At 58.3% G+C, this 18,893-nt stretch overlaps 3 protein-coding genes across 4 annotated transcripts; 1 reads left to right on the top strand and 2 right to left on the bottom strand.

Annotated features, from left to right (window-relative positions):
• Positions 1 to 277: 277 nt before the first annotated feature.
• On the bottom strand, positions 278 to 8,445 carry IK (IK cytokine). The gene is made up of 20 exons (XM_041397653.1): positions 8,322 to 8,445; positions 7,625 to 7,691; positions 7,323 to 7,415; positions 6,850 to 6,909; positions 6,166 to 6,333; positions 5,969 to 6,083; positions 5,700 to 5,770; positions 5,544 to 5,590; positions 5,155 to 5,318; positions 4,927 to 5,035; positions 4,475 to 4,514; positions 3,888 to 4,095; positions 3,618 to 3,636; positions 3,066 to 3,144; positions 2,743 to 2,823; positions 2,158 to 2,215; positions 1,695 to 1,783; positions 1,277 to 1,385; positions 663 to 697; positions 278 to 506 (listed from the first exon to the last, which is right to left on the bottom strand). The coding sequence occupies exons 1-20, from the start codon at positions 8,335 to 8,337 to the stop codon at positions 479 to 481; spliced, it is 1,656 nt and encodes a 551-aa protein (XP_041253587.1). The 5' UTR covers positions 8,338 to 8,445; the 3' UTR covers positions 278 to 478.
• A 55-nt stretch (positions 8,446 to 8,500) lies between these two features.
• On the top strand, positions 8,501 to 10,137 carry NDUFA2 (NADH:ubiquinone oxidoreductase subunit A2). The gene is made up of 3 exons (XM_041397657.1): positions 8,501 to 8,660; positions 8,761 to 8,867; positions 9,944 to 10,137. Exons 1-3 carry the CDS (start codon positions 8,557 to 8,559, stop codon positions 10,033 to 10,035), a joined length of 303 nt encoding a protein of 100 aa, XP_041253591.1. The 5' UTR covers positions 8,501 to 8,556; the 3' UTR covers positions 10,036 to 10,137.
• On the bottom strand, positions 10,073 to 17,249 carry TMCO6 (transmembrane and coiled-coil domains 6). Of its 2 annotated transcripts, none has more exons than XM_041397654.1 (12): positions 17,131 to 17,249; positions 16,164 to 16,288; positions 15,816 to 15,925; positions 15,527 to 15,710; positions 14,571 to 14,675; positions 13,965 to 14,050; positions 13,337 to 13,453; positions 12,568 to 12,679; positions 12,317 to 12,482; positions 12,135 to 12,229; positions 11,177 to 11,344; positions 10,073 to 10,556 (listed from the first exon to the last, which is right to left on the bottom strand). In XM_041397654.1, the coding sequence occupies exons 1-12, from the start codon at positions 17,207 to 17,209 to the stop codon at positions 10,398 to 10,400; spliced, it is 1,506 nt and encodes a 501-aa protein (XP_041253588.1). In that variant the 5' UTR covers positions 17,210 to 17,249; the 3' UTR covers positions 10,073 to 10,397. The 2 variants fall into 2 exon arrangements, with proteins under 2 accessions (XP_041253588.1, XP_041253589.1); XM_041397655.1 differs by having other exon boundaries at positions 12,317 to 12,433; positions 12,561 to 12,679.
• Positions 17,250 to 18,893: the final 1,644 nt, after the last annotated feature.

Here is an 18,893-nt window from a genome sequence, read left to right on the forward strand (position 1 = left end):
CTCTTTCTGTACCTGAGCTCAGGGTCCCATTTCTTCCTCCGACCCTGAGGCACATAATGCTCAGCTGGGATTATTGCCCTCAAATTTGTTAATTTTATCCAGGGATGCTGCCCCTAGCCCAAAAGGCTCCCACAATAAATACACTGAGCAACGGTTTGCCCTGTCAGCCCCAACAGTGCCTGGTAAGTAGAAGAGTCCTAGCACCCCTGCTGCTCCAAAGGAGGCCAGAATGTGCCCAGGCCTCTCCTACCTGCACACACAAACAGATGCTCGCACACAAATTTAATAAGGTTTTATTAAGGCTACAACATTTACACAGCACAGGCTCTACAACAAAGAACAGAGGGAGGGAAGAGCCCCCAACCCTGAGCAGAGAGTGGATGGTGTGTGGAGCAAGGACAGCACACCAGCAGGCTCCAGGAAGGCAGCTCCCAGCAGGCCAGGATTCCAGGAGAGGGAGGAAGAAACACAGGAGAAATCAGTACTTGGGACGTTTCACCTCAACCCTGGAAGACAGAGAGGGGCAGGAGAGCAGTGAGGATGCAGGGCAGGCAGCTCCACCATCCAGAGCTCAGCACTGACATCCACACTTTCACACCACAGAAGGTGGGGGGGAGCCAGCAGGGCCCCTGCAGGTGAGGCACAGAGACCACTGTACTTACCCATCAGCCTCCAACTTCTTCCTTTTCTCGATGATCTGCAGAGAAATCACAAAGTCCTGTTACCCTCAGGGGATCTGGCTGCTCACAGCCAGCAGAGGGGCTGGAGGGTGCCAGATACACCTGGGGAGAGCTGCAGCCAGGCCACAGCGAGCTGAGGTGAGCTACAGCTGGAGAAGCTCGCCCTTTCTGGCCACCCTTTGCTCCCTTCTGGCCACCACAGACCATTTGTTCTCACCTTCCCCAGCCTGTCCCATACTGCCACGACAACCCCCAGCTCTGCCAGCTGGCAAACAGGGAGCCACTAAACACACCCTGTCCCCTACCATCCCCTTTGGATGGCTCCAAACTAATGGGGTTTGGGCACATTCATCTGCTGCACAGCCCAGAGCAAAAAGCCCCAGTGCGGGGCTGCTCGCAGGACAAGGGTTCCAAAGAGAGCTCCAGCCACCTCAATACTGAAGCCCCAAGTACTTGGCTGATGCTCTTGCAAGGAGCAAATGCAGCTGGTGGAGAGGCAGCCCTGGTGCTCACACACACTGGCCGTGGCAGGACAGCGAGCACAGGGCTGGGGGCAGCTCGTGGCACAGCAGCCCCAGCCCAGCCGGGGCACTCACCGCGCTGATCTTCTTCCACTGCCGGTCCAGCTCCGCCTTGTCGTTGGTCTCCTTGAAGCGCCGCGTCTTGCGTCCCTCAGACATCTTGATGCCGTACTGGAAGGCTGCCCTGGAGAAAGAGCAAGGCACGGCTCAGCACTCACGGGGGATCCACAGCCTGCCACAGGAAGGGACATGTGTCCCCAGCCACGAGCACATGCTCCAGAGCTGGCCTGAGCCCCCGAAAGCAGCACCTGGGCCAGAGTCCTCAGGAGTGACGCTAAAAGCAAAACCAAACCAGACCCAGGACCCACAGCTCCTCCTCAGGTTCCACAAGTGAGCCCCCAGCTTGCTTTAAGCTGCCCCAGCACCCAGGCTTGGCCAGCATGGCCATCCTGCCCAGAACCCTCGCTTGGCCCTTCCTGAGGGCTGCACTCACTTGGGCAGAGCCTCTTTGTTGTTCATGTACTCGCTGTACTCCTCCTGTGTGTCAAAGTCCCAGCGGCCCAGAGGCCCCTTCTTGTTACCCTGCAGGGAGAGAACGACTCAGAGCAGCTCCTCAGTTGCTAGGAGGGCTTCTCACACAGCCCTGCACACCCAGCCATGAGGCTCCATCTCCCACCAGCCCCAAATCAATGGCCTTGGCTCCAGATCCCCTCCATAAAGATGTTCCAGACAGATTTTGTGGAAGAGGAAGTCAGGACAGAGTAGCATGCCTATCAACACCTCTGGGTCAAGTGCCAGTGACACCTGTTTGCTTCCTGACACAACAGGGAGCAGATCAGCAAACCCCAAAGCTCACTCAGCACCCAGCTCCAGTGCTGCTTCTTTCCCACGGGATCCTCTCAGCTGGCACGGGTGCCTACTTTGCTGGCTGCTCCTCAAGGCTGGTGCCAACATACCTGATCCATTTTGCTGTAGTCCACCTCCTCATCGCTGTCCACAGCCATATCATCCATTCTGGGAAGAAAAAAGCAAGGAAAGGGTTCAGAGTGGGTCCATGAGATGGATCAGGGCCTTGGAGCTGGTGGGAGTCGTGTCTCACGGCCTCAGACCAAACAAACTCAGTTCCTGGGCCAGAGGGAAGTGCCCCCAGCTGCAAGCCCTGCAAGTGGCCTGTACCATAGGGCATCCAAGGTTGGAAATGCTTCCAGGATGACTCCGCAAGATGAAACATGTTCCTCTCCCACTGAGGGAGGCCACAGCTTCACAACCACATGGATTAACTGGGAATGCAGCAGATTCCCAGCTACCTCAGCCTCCCCCTGGCTCTGAGGGGCAGCAGGCTCCAGGCAGCCACCTACAGCAGAGAGCAGCTAAGAAGGGCCAAGGGCTTGGGATGGTTTTACCAGTCAGCTGTTGCCACAGGCAAGGCCAGGCCTGCTCCCCAACAAGCAGTGGGTCTGATGTTCAAGTTCTTACTGCCAGAGAACAGCAGCCCCTTGGCACAGCCTGCTCCCACCCCACAGCTTCCCACTGCTCCTTACGTGGCAGGGTAGCACTCGGCATAGCTGTTGGACATGCCAAAGAAGTCTCCCAGCTGCTTCTTGTCTTCTGGCTTCTTCAAAGTGGCAGCAGTTAAGGAAAATACCATATGAGTTGAGCCTTACAGCTGCAGGCTGGGCACAGCCAGCTGAAAACCCCCTCCTGCCCCAACACAACCAAACCAGGGGATGCAGAGCTTTTGTTTGGTGTGGGAGAAGCACTTCCTTGCAATCAGGTGAGGCAGGACAGTTCCCCAGATGTGCTTGTGCCTGCAAGGGCAGCCCAGCCCCACAGCCAGTCAGGCTGGCACAGACATAAAGGATATGCCTCTGTTCCCTCCCAGCCAGCAGCTCCAGCAAACTTCTCATTGATGGACTTGATGAGCTCCTTGGCTGAGCCGGGTCCTGGGGTAGAGAAAGCAGCAGGTTACATCTGGGGGAGAACAGGTCACTGCAGAACACTGGGGCTGGGCAGAGTCCCTTTGGGACACAGTAACAGGCAGGATAAGCTGCCTCACATTAGGTACAAGAGGAGGAGCAAACCAGTTTGGCACTGATGGGCTCAGCTGATCCAGGAGACCTGGCATCTTACAACAGTTTGTGTTGGAAGGAATCTTGAAGCCTGTCTTGTTCCAACTCCCTGCCATAGACAGGGACACCTTCCACCATCCCAGGGTGCTCCAAACCCTGCCCAGCTTGGCCTTGAACACTTGCAGGGATGGGGCAGCCACAGCTTCTCCGGGCAAGCTCTGCCAGGGCCTCCTCATGCTCACAGGGAAGAATTCCTTCCTAATACATAATCTAAATCTCTTATCTTTTAGCTTAAAACCATTGCCCCTTATCCCATCCCTCTCAGGTGCCCACACCACTTGACTCACCTTTGTCGATGTCTGTGGGCTGCAAAGAAGAGGGAGAGACAGTGTCAATCACACAGAGCTGAACCACAAGCCCAGCAGGCTGGTGCTAGTGCTGCCTCACTGGCTGAGGGACAGGACAAGCACCCAGCCACGCAGCAAGCTCTGGGGACAGGCACAGCTCAGCAGGAGCTGACACTGGCACGTGCAGGGGCACAACCAGAGACACCCAAAGCCCCAACCCCACACAGGGCAGATCTCAGGTGGGACAGGCCTTCACAAGCAGAGACTCACCTCATCGTCAGCCTTGGGCTTCTCAAAGTAGCTGTGCCTCTTCTTCTCCTCCTCGCGCTCCCGCTCCCTGTCCCTCTCGCGCTCCCGGTCCCGGTCACGCTCTCGGTCTCGCTCCCGGTCACGCTCCCTCTCCCGGTATCTCTCCCGTTCCTTGTCCCGTGGCATCTTGGCAGTGGAGGGCACATAATCCCCAATGTCTTCAAAGATGCTACAAGTGGAAAAGAGCCTGGAGTTACATGTGCTGCAGGAAGAGAGGCCATAACCACTTCCTTGTCACCTGGAACACACAGGACCAGCACCAAGAGCTAAGGACACCAGATATGGAAGTGGTTTCCACATCTGTCAGAGGTATCACTGCACCTCTGCTCCCTTCTGCTGCAGGACCCGAGTTGTGTGGTCCGGGGCTACAGTGAGCCCTCACCTGCCTCAAGCCTGAAATCCAAACCAGAGCTTGCCTCCAGCCTTATCCTACAAACTGCAGGTCCCACAGCTCCAAACTCAGCCCTCTCTAAATGTGGTGGGCCAAAAAGCCATTCCTTAAGAGACAGAGCTGTGACCCCATAGCCTGAGAGCAGGGAGACTCTTACTTCATATCAGCTTCAGGAGGCTTCTTCTCATCCAGCTTCCCTGCAAGGACACAACAGTAGTGAGAGGCACAACATCCACTCTGCCCCCTGTGCTGCCCCCCTGTCCCTGTCCAGGTTCCAAGCTGCAGGAGTGGCAGCAAGCCTGGAGGATGTCACATTATACCCAGCCCCCCTCGGAAGCCATAGTGTCCCTCCCCAAGAGGGTGCATTTCCCCAAGGAACTGGGCCTTCATCAGGAAGAGCAGAGCACCAGGAGGTACTCTCCCTCACAGCTCTAACTTCCCAGCAGCCTGTCCAATTCTGCCTTCAGGACTCAGCATTTAGGAAATCACTGTTCTCCAAGCCCACTGTCTCACAGCACAGGGGAATACCACAAACCAAAGCACATCCCATTCCCTTGGGATATGCTCCAAGCACTCAAATCCTATTACCTGGTTCCTGTCACCTCCTACCTTTGTCTTTCTTCTTGAGCTTCTTGTTGCGGGTGCCTTGCCTGAGATAGGAGAGGATCTGCGTGAGCTTGCTGATGACAATGTCGTTGGTGGTCAGCGTGGTCTGTGCCTGAAAGGGAAATCCAGGAGGAAGCATCCGACTCCCCTGACAGGGAAGGCCTCCCAGAACAACCTGCTCTGGCCAGACTCAGAGCAGCAAGGGGAAGCAGGCTGCAGGCCAGCTGGTACCTCCATGGTGGGGCAGTCAGCCTTGCTGCGGATCAGCGTGGTGGGGATGTCGGTGTCGGCATATTCATCATCCAGATCCACCACGTAGGCCATCCTGCCCGGCAGGAACAGCTCGTTCCGCTCGTACGTCTTGTTCTTGAACAGGATGCGGTAAATGTTGCGGCCTGGGCAGAAGGAAAAGTGTGGGAAAGCAGAGGACAAGCCCAAAGTGAACCACGTTTAGTTTATCAGCAATATGAGAATCACCTCCTAAGTACACACTTCTTTCAGTCCTCAAATTCAGGAATCTCCCACTCCAATGGTTTTCATTCCTACATTCACCCTCCAGGATTTCTCCCACATTCACAGCACAGACAAGGTGGGGAACAGCCACATCAACACAGTCTTACCCAGCCGGGTCTTGAATTCAATTTTGTTCTCAGGATCTTCATCTTTCCTAAACAGAAACAGAAACCAGAAGTGTTAGAGCCAAGTGAATGACTCCTCTGCATCTTCCTCTCTGGCAAGCAGCTGCACTCAGGAATGCCAAATACTCAATCACTCACTTAGTTTCTTTCTGGGGCTTCTCCATCATTTCCTCCTCTTCCTTCTCCTTGCTGGCAATCTCAGCTCGTACCTGGATGCAGAATAAATCCACACATTACAGTCCATCCCATGCCATTGCTGCCCATCTGTGAGCCCATCAGATCCCCAGCCCTGCAGCAACCCTTCCCAGGAAAAGACATCCACACTGCCAAGACCAAGCAGTAACCCCCACCCTGTGTGTCTGTGGGAGAGCACAGGCCAAGAGCAGCACTGTGATATCTGCACTAACCTTCTGCAACAGCGCAAAGTCCAGACCCTTCACCAAGTGAGTGTGCTCCATGTCACCACCCAAGAACTTGGACTCCTGGATCAACTGTCTCCTCTTCTCCGCAGCCGATTTATCCCTGTGCGGTGAGACCAGAGCCAGGTGAGGGCCAGCCCCCCAGACCAGCCCGGCCAGCCCAGCCCCCAGCCCAGCCCACGTACGCCTCGGCCGTGGGCCCCACTGCCCTGTAGTTGGCAGTGGTGCTGATCAGCTCTGTCTCCTCGTAGTCCTTGTTCACTCCATCTCTCCTCTCCTTGGCTCGATCCCGGTACTTCTCGGCCAGCTCCCTCTCGCGCTCGATCTCCTGCTGCCGCAGCTTGGCGTAGTAACTGGGGGTGGCACACAGCTCAGGGTTAAGAGTGACCTGCTCATGGCTTTGAGGTCAGGTAACAGCTCCTGAGGCCTCACACACACCCATTCTGCTCCCAATCCTTTCCCCAGAAACGCACTAGAGCACCATGGGACACAACAGGCCTGGAGGAAACTGCTGTACTGAGGAGCTCCGTCCTCCCTTCCAAAGGGAAGGGGTCCAGTGCAGTCCTGCTGTGCAGACATGTCCCAAAGCACACAGGGATCAGTGCAAGGTCCCACCACTGCCCTGCTCTCCCAGACACCCACAGGGCCTCTCCTGCTTCTTCTGGAGGTGAAGCTTCAGCCCCATCCTACTGCTGCCCTCCCACAGCTGTTCCCACAAGCAGTGACAGCTCCTCAGCCTGAGCTCTTCTCCAAAGCTCTTAAATAATCCACTCAAGGCTCTCTTTGGGAGCACAAGAGATCAGAACTGCTTCCACTGGAAGGACATGATGTATAATGACAAGTCCTGCTGCCTCTCTTTCCCCACTTACCTTTTCTTCTTTCTCCTACGAGCCGCTGGATCTTCATCTTCATTGTACTCCCGGGGCATCCTGGAAAAGGGTGGAAAAACACATGTACAGCCTGCAGAGCCACATGGGTGACAGGTGGACAGAACAGTCCCTAGATACAGCAGAGCACTGAGGTGCTCGGAGATGGAACAGAACAGTCTCTCACCCTTAATTCCCCCCTAATTCTACACTGTCAGCAGGGAGAGGAAGGGAAAAAACTAATTTTCACCAAACCAAATCTGCCTCCTGCATAGTGTCTTAAAAGCTATGAAGCCTCACTCTTTTCTTTACAGCAGCCCTGACCCACATGCTTCCCTACTTCCCACACTCACTGGCAAAAGCCCCTGTAGATATTCCCCTGCAGAGTGCAGGGGAGAGGTCAGCTGGGCCCAGAGCCCCAGAGGGAAAGGGGGCACGGATTGTCCCATGGACCTGTGAAACAGAGCCCCACTCACTCATGGTGGCGAGATTTGGAGGGTGGCGCAGATGTTGGCGCAGCCCGCGGGGTCATGAGAAGCTTCCTGAAGTCTTCATTGGTCAGCTTGGACCTGCAAGGGAGGGAAGGAACAGAAACCATCACTCCCAAAGAGCTCTGGAGGAGGAGCAGGTCCTGTGTGACCGAGATGGGCACCAGGTACCCGTGGAGGAGGCCCAAAGGCTGGAGTGCACCAGTGACTTCCAGCTTCTCCATGGGAATCAGCCTGGGGTCCCTCAGTGCTGCTCCAGCCCCAGCCCAGTGCCCCAGGGCTGTACTCACTGGTGGAAGGAGTGCGAGTCGTCCACATCGTGGCCCTCGGGGGCCAGGGGGTTGGAGAACGGCTCATCTAGGGAACAGGAGAGAGAGCTCAGGCACGGCTTGCACAGCTTCACGCCTCCCAGAAGCCCGAAGGGAACAGTGTCTGCCCGTGGCTCCGAGCTGGATCCCAGCCCGAGGGCACCCGGGCCGGCCTCGCTGCCGGAGCAGGACACGGGGGTCCCGGTGCCACTGCCAGACCCACCGCCCCCAAGCCCCGCGGCTCTGTCCCTTCTAGAGGGCGTCTCTCCCCGAGGGTGTCCCGTGCCCCGCAGCCCGGGACTGCCCCGCATCCTCTCAAGGGCCCGGAACAGCCACGGCCCCGCTCCCGGGGCACCCCGGTGTCAATCCCCGCGCTGAGGCTCAGCCCCGCCGCACCCCCGCCTAGCTCCTCAGCGTGGGCAGCCGAGCGGTCCCGCGCGGTCACTGTCCCGGCTCCGCGGGCTGTGGCCGCAGCCCGTCCCCCCGCAGAGCTGTCCCTCGCACCGGGCCGGGGCTCCCCGGGGTCCCCCCGCTCCCCAGCGCAGCTTGGGCCTACACCGCCCCCCACGGGCCGCTGCCACCCGCCCCCGCCAAAAGCGCCGCGACGGCCCCGCGCGGGCCAAGTGTCGCGGTCCGGGGGTGTCCGGGAATGCCCCGTGCCCCCTGTCCCCACACTCACTGTCGCGGTCCGGCATCGCTGCGCTCCCCGCTCCGCTGCGCGACCCTTCCGCTCTGCGCGGCCCTCCCAGCGCACACCGCGGCGGGCGCTCCCATTGGCGGCTGCGATCACGGTGGGCGCTCCCATTGGTGGGTGAGATCACTGCGGGCGCTCCCATTGGTGAACGGGCCACAGCTGGCTCTGCGATTGGCGGAGGCACCGCGGTTCCGCCCCCGCTGTTGTGCGGGCAGGGAAGATGGCGGCGGCCGCTGTGAAGAGCATCGGGGGCGGGCTGGGCCAGGCGCTGAGGGAGCTCCGCATCCACCTGTGTCAGCGCTCCGCCAGCAGCCGCGGCGTCAGGTCAGCGCGGGGATGGGCCGGGACGGGGGTGGTCCCCCAGGGGAGCGAGACACCCGCGGGCTGAGCCACAGGGACCCGCCGCTCCTCCTTCCCTCCGCAGGGAATTTATCGAGCAGCACTATGTGACCCTGAAGAAGGCAAATCCCGACTTCCCCATCCTGATCCGCGAGTGCTCCGGTATCCAGCCCAAGCTCTGGGCTCGGTACGGTAAGTAGGGGCTGCCCGCCGGGAAACACCACGGAATTATCCGGGAATGGTTGGGGTTGGAAAGGACTTCAGGGCCCATCCGTATTTATGGGAGGGATCGGTGCGTGGGGAAAGGACAGGCACGGGAGAACGGGGGTGGGGAGAAGCACAGACCGTGTGGGGTAGAAGTGATTTTAAAGCTCCTGGCTGCCCCCTCCTGCCATGGCAGGGACACCTTCCACGGGACCCGGCCGCTGCAGGGCCGGGGCAGCCCCAGCTGCTCCGGGCAGCCGTGCCAGGCCTGCCCCGCTCCAGGGAGGGATTTCAGCTCTGGCCTGCAGCACTGCTGCTCGGGGGCTCCAGGAGGGGCGGTGGTGCAGAGGGAGCAGCTGCCCTCAGGCCAGGCTGCGGGGTCACTTCAGGAAAGTGACCCTGGGGAAGCAGAGCAGGGCCCAGAGCTCAGCAGGGCCTTTCCAGCCTCTGGGGCTGGGTCATCTCCCACCCTCTCCCCAGTCACTACACAAAAATGTGGCTGTTCCTCTTTTATTTTCACTGCCTTCTTAGTGAAACACCAAGAAGGGAGCACAAAAGCCCCTCTGGAAAGGATTTCTTTTCCTCAAAGGTCACCTGGGCTGGAAAAAAATAATTTAGAACCTGTTGAAAAGATGCAGTGACTCTTTAAGCACAGGTTTCCCAGTGTGAGCACACAGACCAGGGGAGTCTCGTGTGTCTGGGTGGGACTGGCAGGGAAGTGGAGCCCGGGGTCAGCCCAGGTTGGGGCAGCTGCAGGAACAGTTTTCAGGCTGCTTTCCTGAGGGGAACACCTTGCTGGGATGAGGCTGAAGGCCACAGGGTTGCTCTTGGATGTGTCTCTGCCCAGCCAGAGCTGACAAAGGGAGACTGGGAAAGATACTGGGGGGAGCTGCTTTGAGTTCTTTCCAAGGGAAAGGAGGAGAATAAGAAGGTGGAAACGTTAACTTGGGCACGTGGAGGAACACTGGGACGTGGTGATGGGAGCCTGGGCTGTGACATCAGTGCCTTGCACCAGGAAAGGACCCACACACCTGCCTCCTCTCACCCTGCCTGTTTTCCCACAGAGTTTGGGAAGGAGAAGAGCATCCCACTGAACAACCTAAGTGTGGATGAAGTGGGCAAGGCCCTGGAGAGCGTTGTGAAAGGCCACGCGTGACAGACGGGAAGTACACACGTGCTGGAGACTCGACTGATTACCTTCAATGTCAAAAATGTATCTTTAATTTATCAATTCATAAACACAATGTGCTTACCTTGAGCTTGGTGGTGGCTGAGAGCTCAAGGAATGGCTGATGCAGCCCTCCCTGGCACAGGAGAATCTGCAGCTCAGCTCTGCCCCTGCTCCAGGCTCTGGGGGGCACTGGGCTGGTGGCTACCAGCTGGTGACAAGGACCAGCCCCCCATGCAGCCAGCACTGGGCACACCAGAGCCCTGAGCAGCCCTTGGGAAGCTGGGCACTGGGGTGAACAGTTTATTCCTCCCCTGGCAGTTCAGGGCAGGGAAGGCAGAGGGCAGGGCCTAGGAGGAGGCAGCCAGTGTGGCCTGGCAGGCACTGGGGGCTCCTGGGGGCTGCCTGACCATGTCCAGCAGTGCCTGTGCCCGCTCCTGCAGCTCTGGGGTGCTCTGGTGCTGCTCTAGGGCCCGGTGCCCACCTTGCCTGGTGAAATCAGCAGCAGCCTGTGTGAGAGGAGAGGGTGAGAGCTGGCAGAGGGCTACAGCTGATCATCTCTGCCCAAGCCACCACATCCCAGGGAACAGGGCTGAAGGAATTCCCCAGAGCTGCATTCCCAATCCAGGTAAATCCCACCATGCTGGTGGTTGGCTGGGAAGGACTTCAAAACCCATCTCATTCCCAGCCCCTGCCACGGGCAGGGACACCTCCCACCAGGTGCTCCAAGCCCCATCCTGCCTGGCCTTGGGCATGCAGGGATGGGGCAGGCACAGCTGCTCTGGGCACCCTGTGCCAGGGTCTGCCCACCTCAGAGAACTCTTTCCTGTGATCTGCAGCAAGTGAGCAACCTCAGCAGGAGCAAAAGAAGACTTGGGGTAGAAACAACCTGCCCCAACACCACTCCTTGGCAAAGAGGAAGGAACTCTGCAGACACAAGAGGGGCTTCCAGCCACCCTGTGCATCACAGCGTCCCTTTGGCCAGGGGCCTGGGTGCTGAGGGCTGGAGGGCAGCGTGGCAGTCACTGAGGGCACTGTGACTCAGATTGCAATAATCCCCCTCCACAACAACAACCTCCACAGTAATCATTCCCCACCCCCTTTGCAATCCTGCCCCCTGAGCTCTCACCTCTGGGCAGTGCAGGAAGAGGAGGTGCAGCAGCTCCAGGCACTGCCCCACGGCCTCGGGGTCGGGCAGTGTGAGCAGGGGCAGGAGCTGGGCCAGGAGGGGCTGCTGGAGCAGCCGCTGGCACTGGAACTGTCCCTTCTCTGCCATGTTGCACAGCACAGTCAGGACCTGTGGGAGGGACAGGAGAGAGCAGTGAATGCTCCATGGGCACATTCCTGACAGGCTTGGGAGGGCTCCCAACCCATGTCATGGAGTTGTGGAATGGTTTGGGTTAGAAGGGACCTTAAAGCTCATCCAGTCCAACCCCTGCTGTGGCCAGGGACACCTTCCACTATTTCAGGTTTCTCCAAGCCCCATCCCTTCTCTGGGCAACCTGTGCCAGGGCCTCACCACTCTAACAGGGAAGAGTTCTTCCCGATATCCCATCTAAGCCTGCCCTCTCAGTGTGAAACCATTCCCTGTTGTTTTGTCACTCGTGCCCTTGCCTGAAGTCCCTCTCCACCTTTTTTTCTTGTCCTGCCAGGTGCTTGCCCACAGCCCAGTGCCCACTAAACCACTGGATTTGGAAAGCCTTCTCCACAGCCACCCCAAGGCACTGTTGATCCCTGTGCCAGGCAGACCCAGCCTTGCCACCCACTCCTGGCAGCGTCCCCAGTCTCCCAAAGCTTTGGGATCTTTCCAAGCAAAGGCAGGAGCCTTTCCAGCCCTGCTCCAAGGCTGGCCCCAAGCTAACATCTCCCTGGGGACCACTCTCATGCCGGGACAAGGCTCTGCCAAGGGCACATACAGCTGGAGTGGCTTCGGGGGAGGTGGCTGGTGACCGCCACCACACGAGACCTTCTGCCAAGCTGTCACTGCTGCCCCATCCACCCCCAACTCCAGCACTGTCACTGTGGGATTCGTGTTCCTAAAACTCCAGCGCTCCCCCACCACTCCCAGTGCCTGGGGCAAGGCTCACCAGCACAGTGCCCATCTGGGAACACGTCAGCAGCTGCAGCAGGGCCGGCAGCAGGTCCAGGGAGAGCAGAGCGGAGCAGAAGAAGGGATCATCCGCTAGGTGGGCAGAGAAGGAACGCGTGACTAAAACCAGGGCGGGTGCCAGCAGCGCCCGGCCGTGCCACCTGCCCGTGGGACACTGACCCGTGAGGTTGTTGAGCAGCCACAGGCACTCCTGCACGAGGAAAGGGTGCTGCCGCAGGAAGCGCTGCAGGACGAGGAAGAGGGCGACGAGCAGGCGCGCGTCCGGGCGCTGGCAGCCTGTGTGTGCCAGCAGGTTACCGAGACACCGCAGCACGGGGCACGCGAGCTGCGACACGGGGACACGGCCACGCCTTCAGCTGAGCGGCGTGCCGCAGCAGTCCTGAGAACAGCCCGCCCTGCCCACCTCTCACCAGCTCCAGGCCCTCGGGAGCATCCTGGGGGATTTGGGAAGCCAGGTCGAGCAGGAGCGAGGTGAGCGCGGGCACGGCCCCCAGCGCCAGCAGCTGCACGTTGTCCTTGTGCCTGCAAAGGGAGGGACAGTGCCGTGGCCTTGGAGCTTGGAGAGGGGAAACTGCCACATCCCCTCACCAAACACGGCCTGGAAATTCAGAGTGCTTTCCTGAACCACCACAGAGCTTATTTCATGTTGGAACAGTGACTTCTTTTGCGTTGGATTAGCAGGGTTTTTTTCTGAGCTTATGAGAAAATTTAAAAGCCCGTGAAAATCAGATTCACTGGAATTATCTGTGTGGGTCTGGGAACAACAGCCCTGACCCTTGAGTATCTACTCAGTCCCTGGCTCCAGTGGCAGGCAGGGATTGCTGGCACAGCCCAGACAGGTGGCCCTGGGCCAACCCCACAAGTGTGAGGATTCAGGGAGCTTGCCTTGGGAAGTGTGGGGGACAACTCCAGGCATGGGGAAGCAATTTGGGAGCATTTCAGAGGACTAGAAACAGCCTCCTCGGGTTCAAGCCCTTTCCCACCCTGTAAAAGAGCTCAGTGATCCTGCAAACAGCACATGTGCTCAGAGAGGAGAGCTGGGACACCCAGGCTGGCTGGGGAATTGCTTTCCCAAGGGAAAAGGGGAGGCAATCCAGATCCCATCACAGGACCGTGAACCTTCGTGCCTCTGTTTGGCTGCCCCCAGGGAACTTGAAACGAGAAGAAAACTGCATTTACCTACAAATGATGTAGTGGAGACACCAGGCAAACTCCACAGCTGCTCCCATGCCAGCCTTCAGGCCAGAGCAGACCAGCTGGAGCATGTGCTGGGGGAGAGCCGAGTCTAGGACCAACCTGGGGGCAGAGAGCAGAGTTAATGGAGGCACAGGCAGGACACCAACAGGGAGACACAAACCCTGAGCAGGGACCCATCCTAGGGGCCACAGGGTCCAAACACACACCTGGAAGCGACTCTGAGCCAAGGGCTGTGGCCTTGGGCTCTCCCTGTCCATGGCAGGGTCTGGGGACATTCAGGACACTCTGACTGGGGTCACATTTTTGGCACTGGGGGCTGTCAAGCTGATCTTTTCCTTTGCAAGAGGAACACAGTCAGAATTCCCTGCAAGCCTTTCCTGCTCCATGCTGGCCTTTACTGAAATACCAGAGCTGCCTGCTCAGATGAGGCTGAGGGAAAGGAGCCAAACCCTGCTCCCTGATCTGCATCAAAACTTGCACAGTTCTGGTAGGATTGTGGCCTGAACTATTAATGTCACTGGGATGGGGAAGGCCTCGTGTCCCCAGCACACAAATCCCACTGGAGGCCCCAGGGCCCGGCCTGGTGCAGGGCTCAGGGGCTCAGACTCACGGGATGATCTCCGTGGGTGCTTCCTTGGCTTGGAGGAGCTGTGAGAGGACATAGCCCACACCTTCCAGCACTGCCTCGTGAGGGGACTGCAACCAAAGAGAACAGAGCTGATCCCTCCTGGCAGAGCCAGGGCCCCAGGGTGCCAACCAAACCCAGCTGAGCGGCACAGCCCCACCGTGCTTGGAGAATAGGGGGCATACAAGGGACCAGGAGGGACACAGGAACCTGTGGCCACACCAGAGCTGAGCTGTTCCCCTCCCCATATTCACTGGCCTTAGCCCAAACACAGGAAAAGTCCTGGTGTGAGCATGTGGACCTGCAAACCACAGCCCTGCTGGACCCAGGCCAGGCAGAGGGGACAGGGCTCCCTGTGCTACAGAATGTACCAGGCAGCCACTGGATGGGGGGGATTCAGCTGGAGAAGAGCACAAGGTGCTGAGCTGAGCCCCAAGAATGAGCACAGGGAGCCCACAAGTGACCCTGACGCTCGTGGGAACAGCTCCCTGCAGTTTCCCCACAGCTGGAAGGAGGGCTGGTGACTCAGGGCTGTCAGCCAGAAAGTCTCTCCAGGGCATAGCAGAAATGTGACTGAGCTGTTTCACCCACCTGGATGCAGGATGCCAGCACTGGAATAATGCCCTGAGGCAGCAGTTGCTTCCTCACAGCCTCACTTTCTACTACGAGGTTCCCCAGTGTGTACAAACACAGCTCCTGCAACAACAGAGCAGAGCAGGGGTGACCCCGTGGGCAGCCAGCACAGCCCCAGGTCCCACACGCTGCCCTGAGCAGGAGCTGGCCTTGGAGGGGCAAACACAGATGGATGCTGCTGGACTCTCCAGCCACCCCATTCCCAGCTCAATCATCTTCAGTTTGTTCTTTTTCTATCTGATCACTCCCACTTTGGAGGTTTTTCAGGATGACATTTCCCTGAGTCCCCTCTGGTTCTCCTGGAGCTTGAATGTGTGGTGCACCCAAATGGGATCAGCAGCGGGGTCACTGCCCACCTTGCTCTTTAGCTCTAAGCCTGTCTGCTTCCCCATGGAGCAGCTGGAAAACACATGGCAGCCCAGAGCTACTCCAGCTGTTTGCTCCTTCCCAGATCAAGTTGCAAGGCATGCAGCCACAGGCACTCTATCTACTCTTATCCTTTTCCTTATACATTTTCTTAAGTGACATCTTTGTAATTTTATATTGTGTCATTTCTACAGATAAAAACCAAAATGGTTACATACCTCCTTTCTATTGCAAATTGTTCCAAAATAAACCTACTAAATATATATGCACACACACATATGTACATAAACATGGGTCACTCAGTGTGGTTCCACTCTAATGCAACCCAAGGGATCTGTGATGAACAGGAACTCAGTTACCCCAGCTCAGGGCAGGCTGTAACACCTGGGCACTGGGAGCAATCCTGCTCTGAGGGCCAGGCTGTGATGCCAAAAGATTTTTGCTACCAGAGGGCCCCTCCTCAGCAGCACTCCCACGTGAGCCACGTGTGACCACAAGAGGTGAGCACCAACCACACCAAAGGATTCCCAGGTGCACAGGGCTCTCACCGTGAGCTCCAGGCTGTGTCCCGACAGGTAGGTGAGCAGGTAGGAGGTGACAGGCAGGCACGCCTCGGCCACGGCAGGGACACTGGAGTGGGACAGCTCGTGCAGACAGCGGGCAGCCTCCAGCTGCAGGTCAGCCAGGCTGCTGGTGAAGAGCCCGGTGAGCGTCCGGATGCTGCCGTCCAACCTGGGGACCCAAAGGCTGCTGTCACCTCCAGCTTGCCCACCCAAGCACAGGGACACAGGGCCCTCGGGACACGTCCCTGTAACGGCACAGCAGGCCTGGGCTGACCTGACAAACTTCTGCTGAGTCTCTTCGTTCTGCAGAGCCCAGCGGAGGCGGCCGAGCGATCGCTTCCTGTCCTCCGAACCCCTCTGCACACCCCTGAGCAGCTCCAGAACCTGGCCAGGGAATTCAGAGGTGGGTGAGCTTCCAGCACTGCCAGCATTAAGATTTCACCCCATTAATCCTCCAAGCAAAGGAGCCCAGGGCACAAAGGTGGGCACAAGGAGCCTTAACTGTGCCTGGCAGTGAACCAGAACCATTCCCAAACCCAGCCCTGCCCAGCCTCCTTCACATGCTGAGTCTGGGGAAGACCCCCCGGGACCCCATTGCCACAGAGAACGTCAGGTTCATCACCTCATCCTCTGAGAGCGGGTCTGGCACGACGTCTGCTCCGTGCTGTGCCCCCTCCTCGGCCGCACTGTCCTCCCGCAGCAGCCGCTTGCTGACCAGCTGCTCCTGCCGCCGCGCCTTCCTGAGAGCTGCAGGACCAGAAGGTGTCAGGGGTCACCACCTGCCCGGGCCAGGACGCTCCTCCAGCCTGCCCAAGAGCCTCACTCCTCCCTTAATCCAGGGAGGAACTACCCATTCCTCCCTGTGCAAGGCTGGAAGGGATGCACGAGCAGGGACAGCACTTGGAGCTGGGCTGAGGGTCGGGCACACAAAGTGTGAAGCCACTGCTGGGATAAGGGGCAGGAACACGGGACCTGAGGCTGGATTCCACACAGGATCAGAAAATCATTAAAGTTGGAAAAGAAGTGCAGGATCATCAACTCCAGCCTTCAACTGAACACCACCATGGCCACTAAGCCATGCCCCAAGTGCCCCGTCTACTTGTTTGGAAAACACCTCCAGGAATGATGACTCCACCTGTTCCAATGTCTGACCACCCTTCTGATGAAGACATTTTCCTCAATATCCAAGCTAAACCTCCCCAGCACAGCCTGGGGCCGTTCCCTCTCCTCCTGTCCCTGTTCCCTGGAGCACAGCCCGACCCCCCGGCTGTCCCCTCCTGTCAGGAGCTCTGCAGAGCCACAAGGTCCCCCTGAGCCTCCTTTCCTCCAGGCTAAGACCTAGGCGAGACCTTGGAAAACCCGAACAGTGTGGGGCAGTGGAAGAAACGGGGAACTCATGGCAGAAACCCCAAGGGTTAAAATCTGAAGCTGTAAAACGCTTCCCCGAGCGGCAGCGGCGCCGCTCCCCCCGCGCATCCCGCGGGGCGCGGCCGGGCGGGGATGGGGATGGCGAGGGCCGAGCTGGGGGGTCCCTCCCACCCCGGGGGACCCCGCACACCCCCGGCTGTGCCCGCTGTGCCCGGCCGGACCTGCCTCTCGCTCCCGCCGCCGCACCCGCAGCTCCTCCGCGCTGCGCCCGCCGCGCCGGCCCCGCCGCCGGCCCCACATGGCGGAGCGGGAGGAGCAGGACGAGGAGGAGGAGGAGGAGGAGGAAAAGGCCGTCCTGGGGCCGTCCTGGGGCGGTCCCGGGGCGGGGAAAATACGGTCCCGGCCCCCTTCGCATCCGGAGCATCCAGCCCGCTCCGGGCACCGGCCGCTGTGCCCCGCAGGGGTGGGATGCGCGCTCGCTGTGCTGAGGGCAAAAAAAGGCCCGGAGGTTCAGCAGAAATGCGGAGCGAGGCGGATCCCTGCCCAGGGCCCTTCCGCCGCGGTGATGGGCACCGAGGGGCACAGCAGTTCGTGCTTCCCTGCGAGGTGTTCGGGGAGTTCGCCGCTGCACGGCAGACATTGAAGGCACCAGCCCCGGCTCTCAGAAGGGGCCGGGAGGAGAGCTCAGAGGGCAGCTGTGACTTTTCCATCATCACTCAGCAGCAGTTTCATGGAATTCCAGACCCTTTTGGATAGGAAGAGACCTTAAAGCTCACCCAGTTCCAACCCCTCCACACGGGCAAGGACACCTCCCACCATCCCAGGCTGCTCCAAGCCCTGTCCAGCCTGGCCTTGGGCACTGCCAGGGATCCTGGGGCAGCCACAGCTGCTCTGGGCACCCTGTGCCAGGGGCTCCCCACCCTCACAGGAAGAATTCCTTCCCAATATCCATCTAACCCTGCCTCTGGCAGTGGGAAGCCATTCCCTGAGTCCTGTCACTCCAGGCCCTTGTCCCAGGTCCCTCTCCTGGAGCCCCTTTCGGCCCTGGCAGGGGCTCTGAGCCCTCCCCTGAGCCTCCTCCAGGCTGGAGAGCCCCATCTCCCAGCCTGCCTACACAGCAGGTGCTGTGCCCAGCCCTTGGAGCATTTCTGGGGTCTCCTCTGGACTTGCTGCAGCAGCTCCATGTCCTTTTGTGCTGAGGAATTTAATGTAAGCCAAGGATGTAGAAGAGGAATCACGGAATTGCTGAGAACCTCTGCACAAGAGTCCCAGAGATCAAGGGACCCCAGCCCAGCTGTTGTGGCACCAAGGGGTAATGCCACATTAACTACAGCAAACGGAATTGCATTGTCCAGCCCTGCAGTTTCATTGCTGGAACCCTGGATGCTGAGAATTTTAAACTTTCTGTGCTGAAAGGCACAGACCCTCAGGAGAACACTGCATTTGACCCGGTGATGTGGAGAAGGTTTCCAAAATTGATTAAAGCACTGGGACTATGGGTGTGTCATTGGTTAGAAGTGTGATCTCACAGGGTGAAAAAACTTAGATTTGGGATTTTAGTATATGGTCATATATGGGAGCCAAGATGGGGAATTTTGGGTGTGGGTTAGTTGTCTTTTTTGCACCTTCTTCTTCCTTCTTCTTCATGAATCTGGGTGGTTTTCTCTAACTGGGTGAAGGATGTCCACATTGTGGTGATCATAATTGGGTTAAAAGCATAAATAATATACATGTCAACTGTTTGTTGGGTAATTGGGACTTAAATAGCCTTAAACAGACACCATTTTAGGTCACTTTCTCAACCTTTTAGAGAGAGCTCACATCTCATAAGTTTGTAATAGATAAGGATAATAAACTTCAGAATGAGATTTCAAAAACAATGTCTCCTGAGTTTTATTTGCCCTGACCTTGGAGCAAGAAAGAGCCTGAAATTCCAACATTTCATTACTTTTCTGAATCCAACATAGGCAAAAAAACTCTGAGA

The sequence above is a fragment of the Onychostruthus taczanowskii genome, unplaced genomic scaffold (genome assembly GCF_017590055.1).
Source record: "Onychostruthus taczanowskii isolate IOZ18803 unplaced genomic scaffold, ASM1759005v1 scaffold14, whole genome shotgun sequence".
In the NCBI taxonomy this organism is placed as follows: domain Eukaryota; kingdom Metazoa; phylum Chordata; class Aves; order Passeriformes; family Passeridae; genus Onychostruthus; species Onychostruthus taczanowskii.

Excerpts from the sequence above, each read along its gene's own strand:
- TMCO6 (XM_041397654.1), bottom strand. The coding sequence starts at position 17,209 with ATGTGGGGCCGGCGGCGGGGCCGGCGCGGCGGGCGCAGCGCGGAGGAG. Across the intron at positions 14,676-15,526 it reads GACACAGCCTGGAGCTCACG|GAGCTGTGTTTGTACACACT; the intron begins GTGAGAGCCCTG and ends CTGTTGTTGCAG. Across the intron at positions 12,680-13,336 it reads CTCCACTACATCATTTGTAG|GCACAAGGACAACGTGCAGC; the intron begins GTAAATGCAGTT and ends CTCCCTTTGCAG.
- IK (XM_041397653.1), bottom strand. Across the intron at positions 4,096-4,474 it reads CCTCCTGAAGCTGATATGAA|CATCTTTGAAGACATTGGGG; the intron begins GTAAGAGTCTCC and ends TTCCACTTGTAG. Across the intron at positions 1,784-2,157 it reads ACTACAGCAAAATGGATCAG|GGTAACAAGAAGGGGCCTCT; the intron begins GTATGTTGGCAC and ends CTCTCCCTGCAG.
- NDUFA2 (XM_041397657.1), top strand. The coding sequence starts at position 8,557 with ATGGCGGCGGCCGCTGTGAAGAGCATCGGGGGCGGGCTGGGCCAGGCG. Across the intron at positions 8,661-8,760 it reads GCCAGCAGCCGCGGCGTCAG|GGAATTTATCGAGCAGCACT; the intron begins GTCAGCGCGGGG and ends TTCCCTCCGCAG. Across the intron at positions 8,868-9,943 it reads CAAGCTCTGGGCTCGGTACG|AGTTTGGGAAGGAGAAGAGC; the intron begins GTAAGTAGGGGC and ends GTTTTCCCACAG.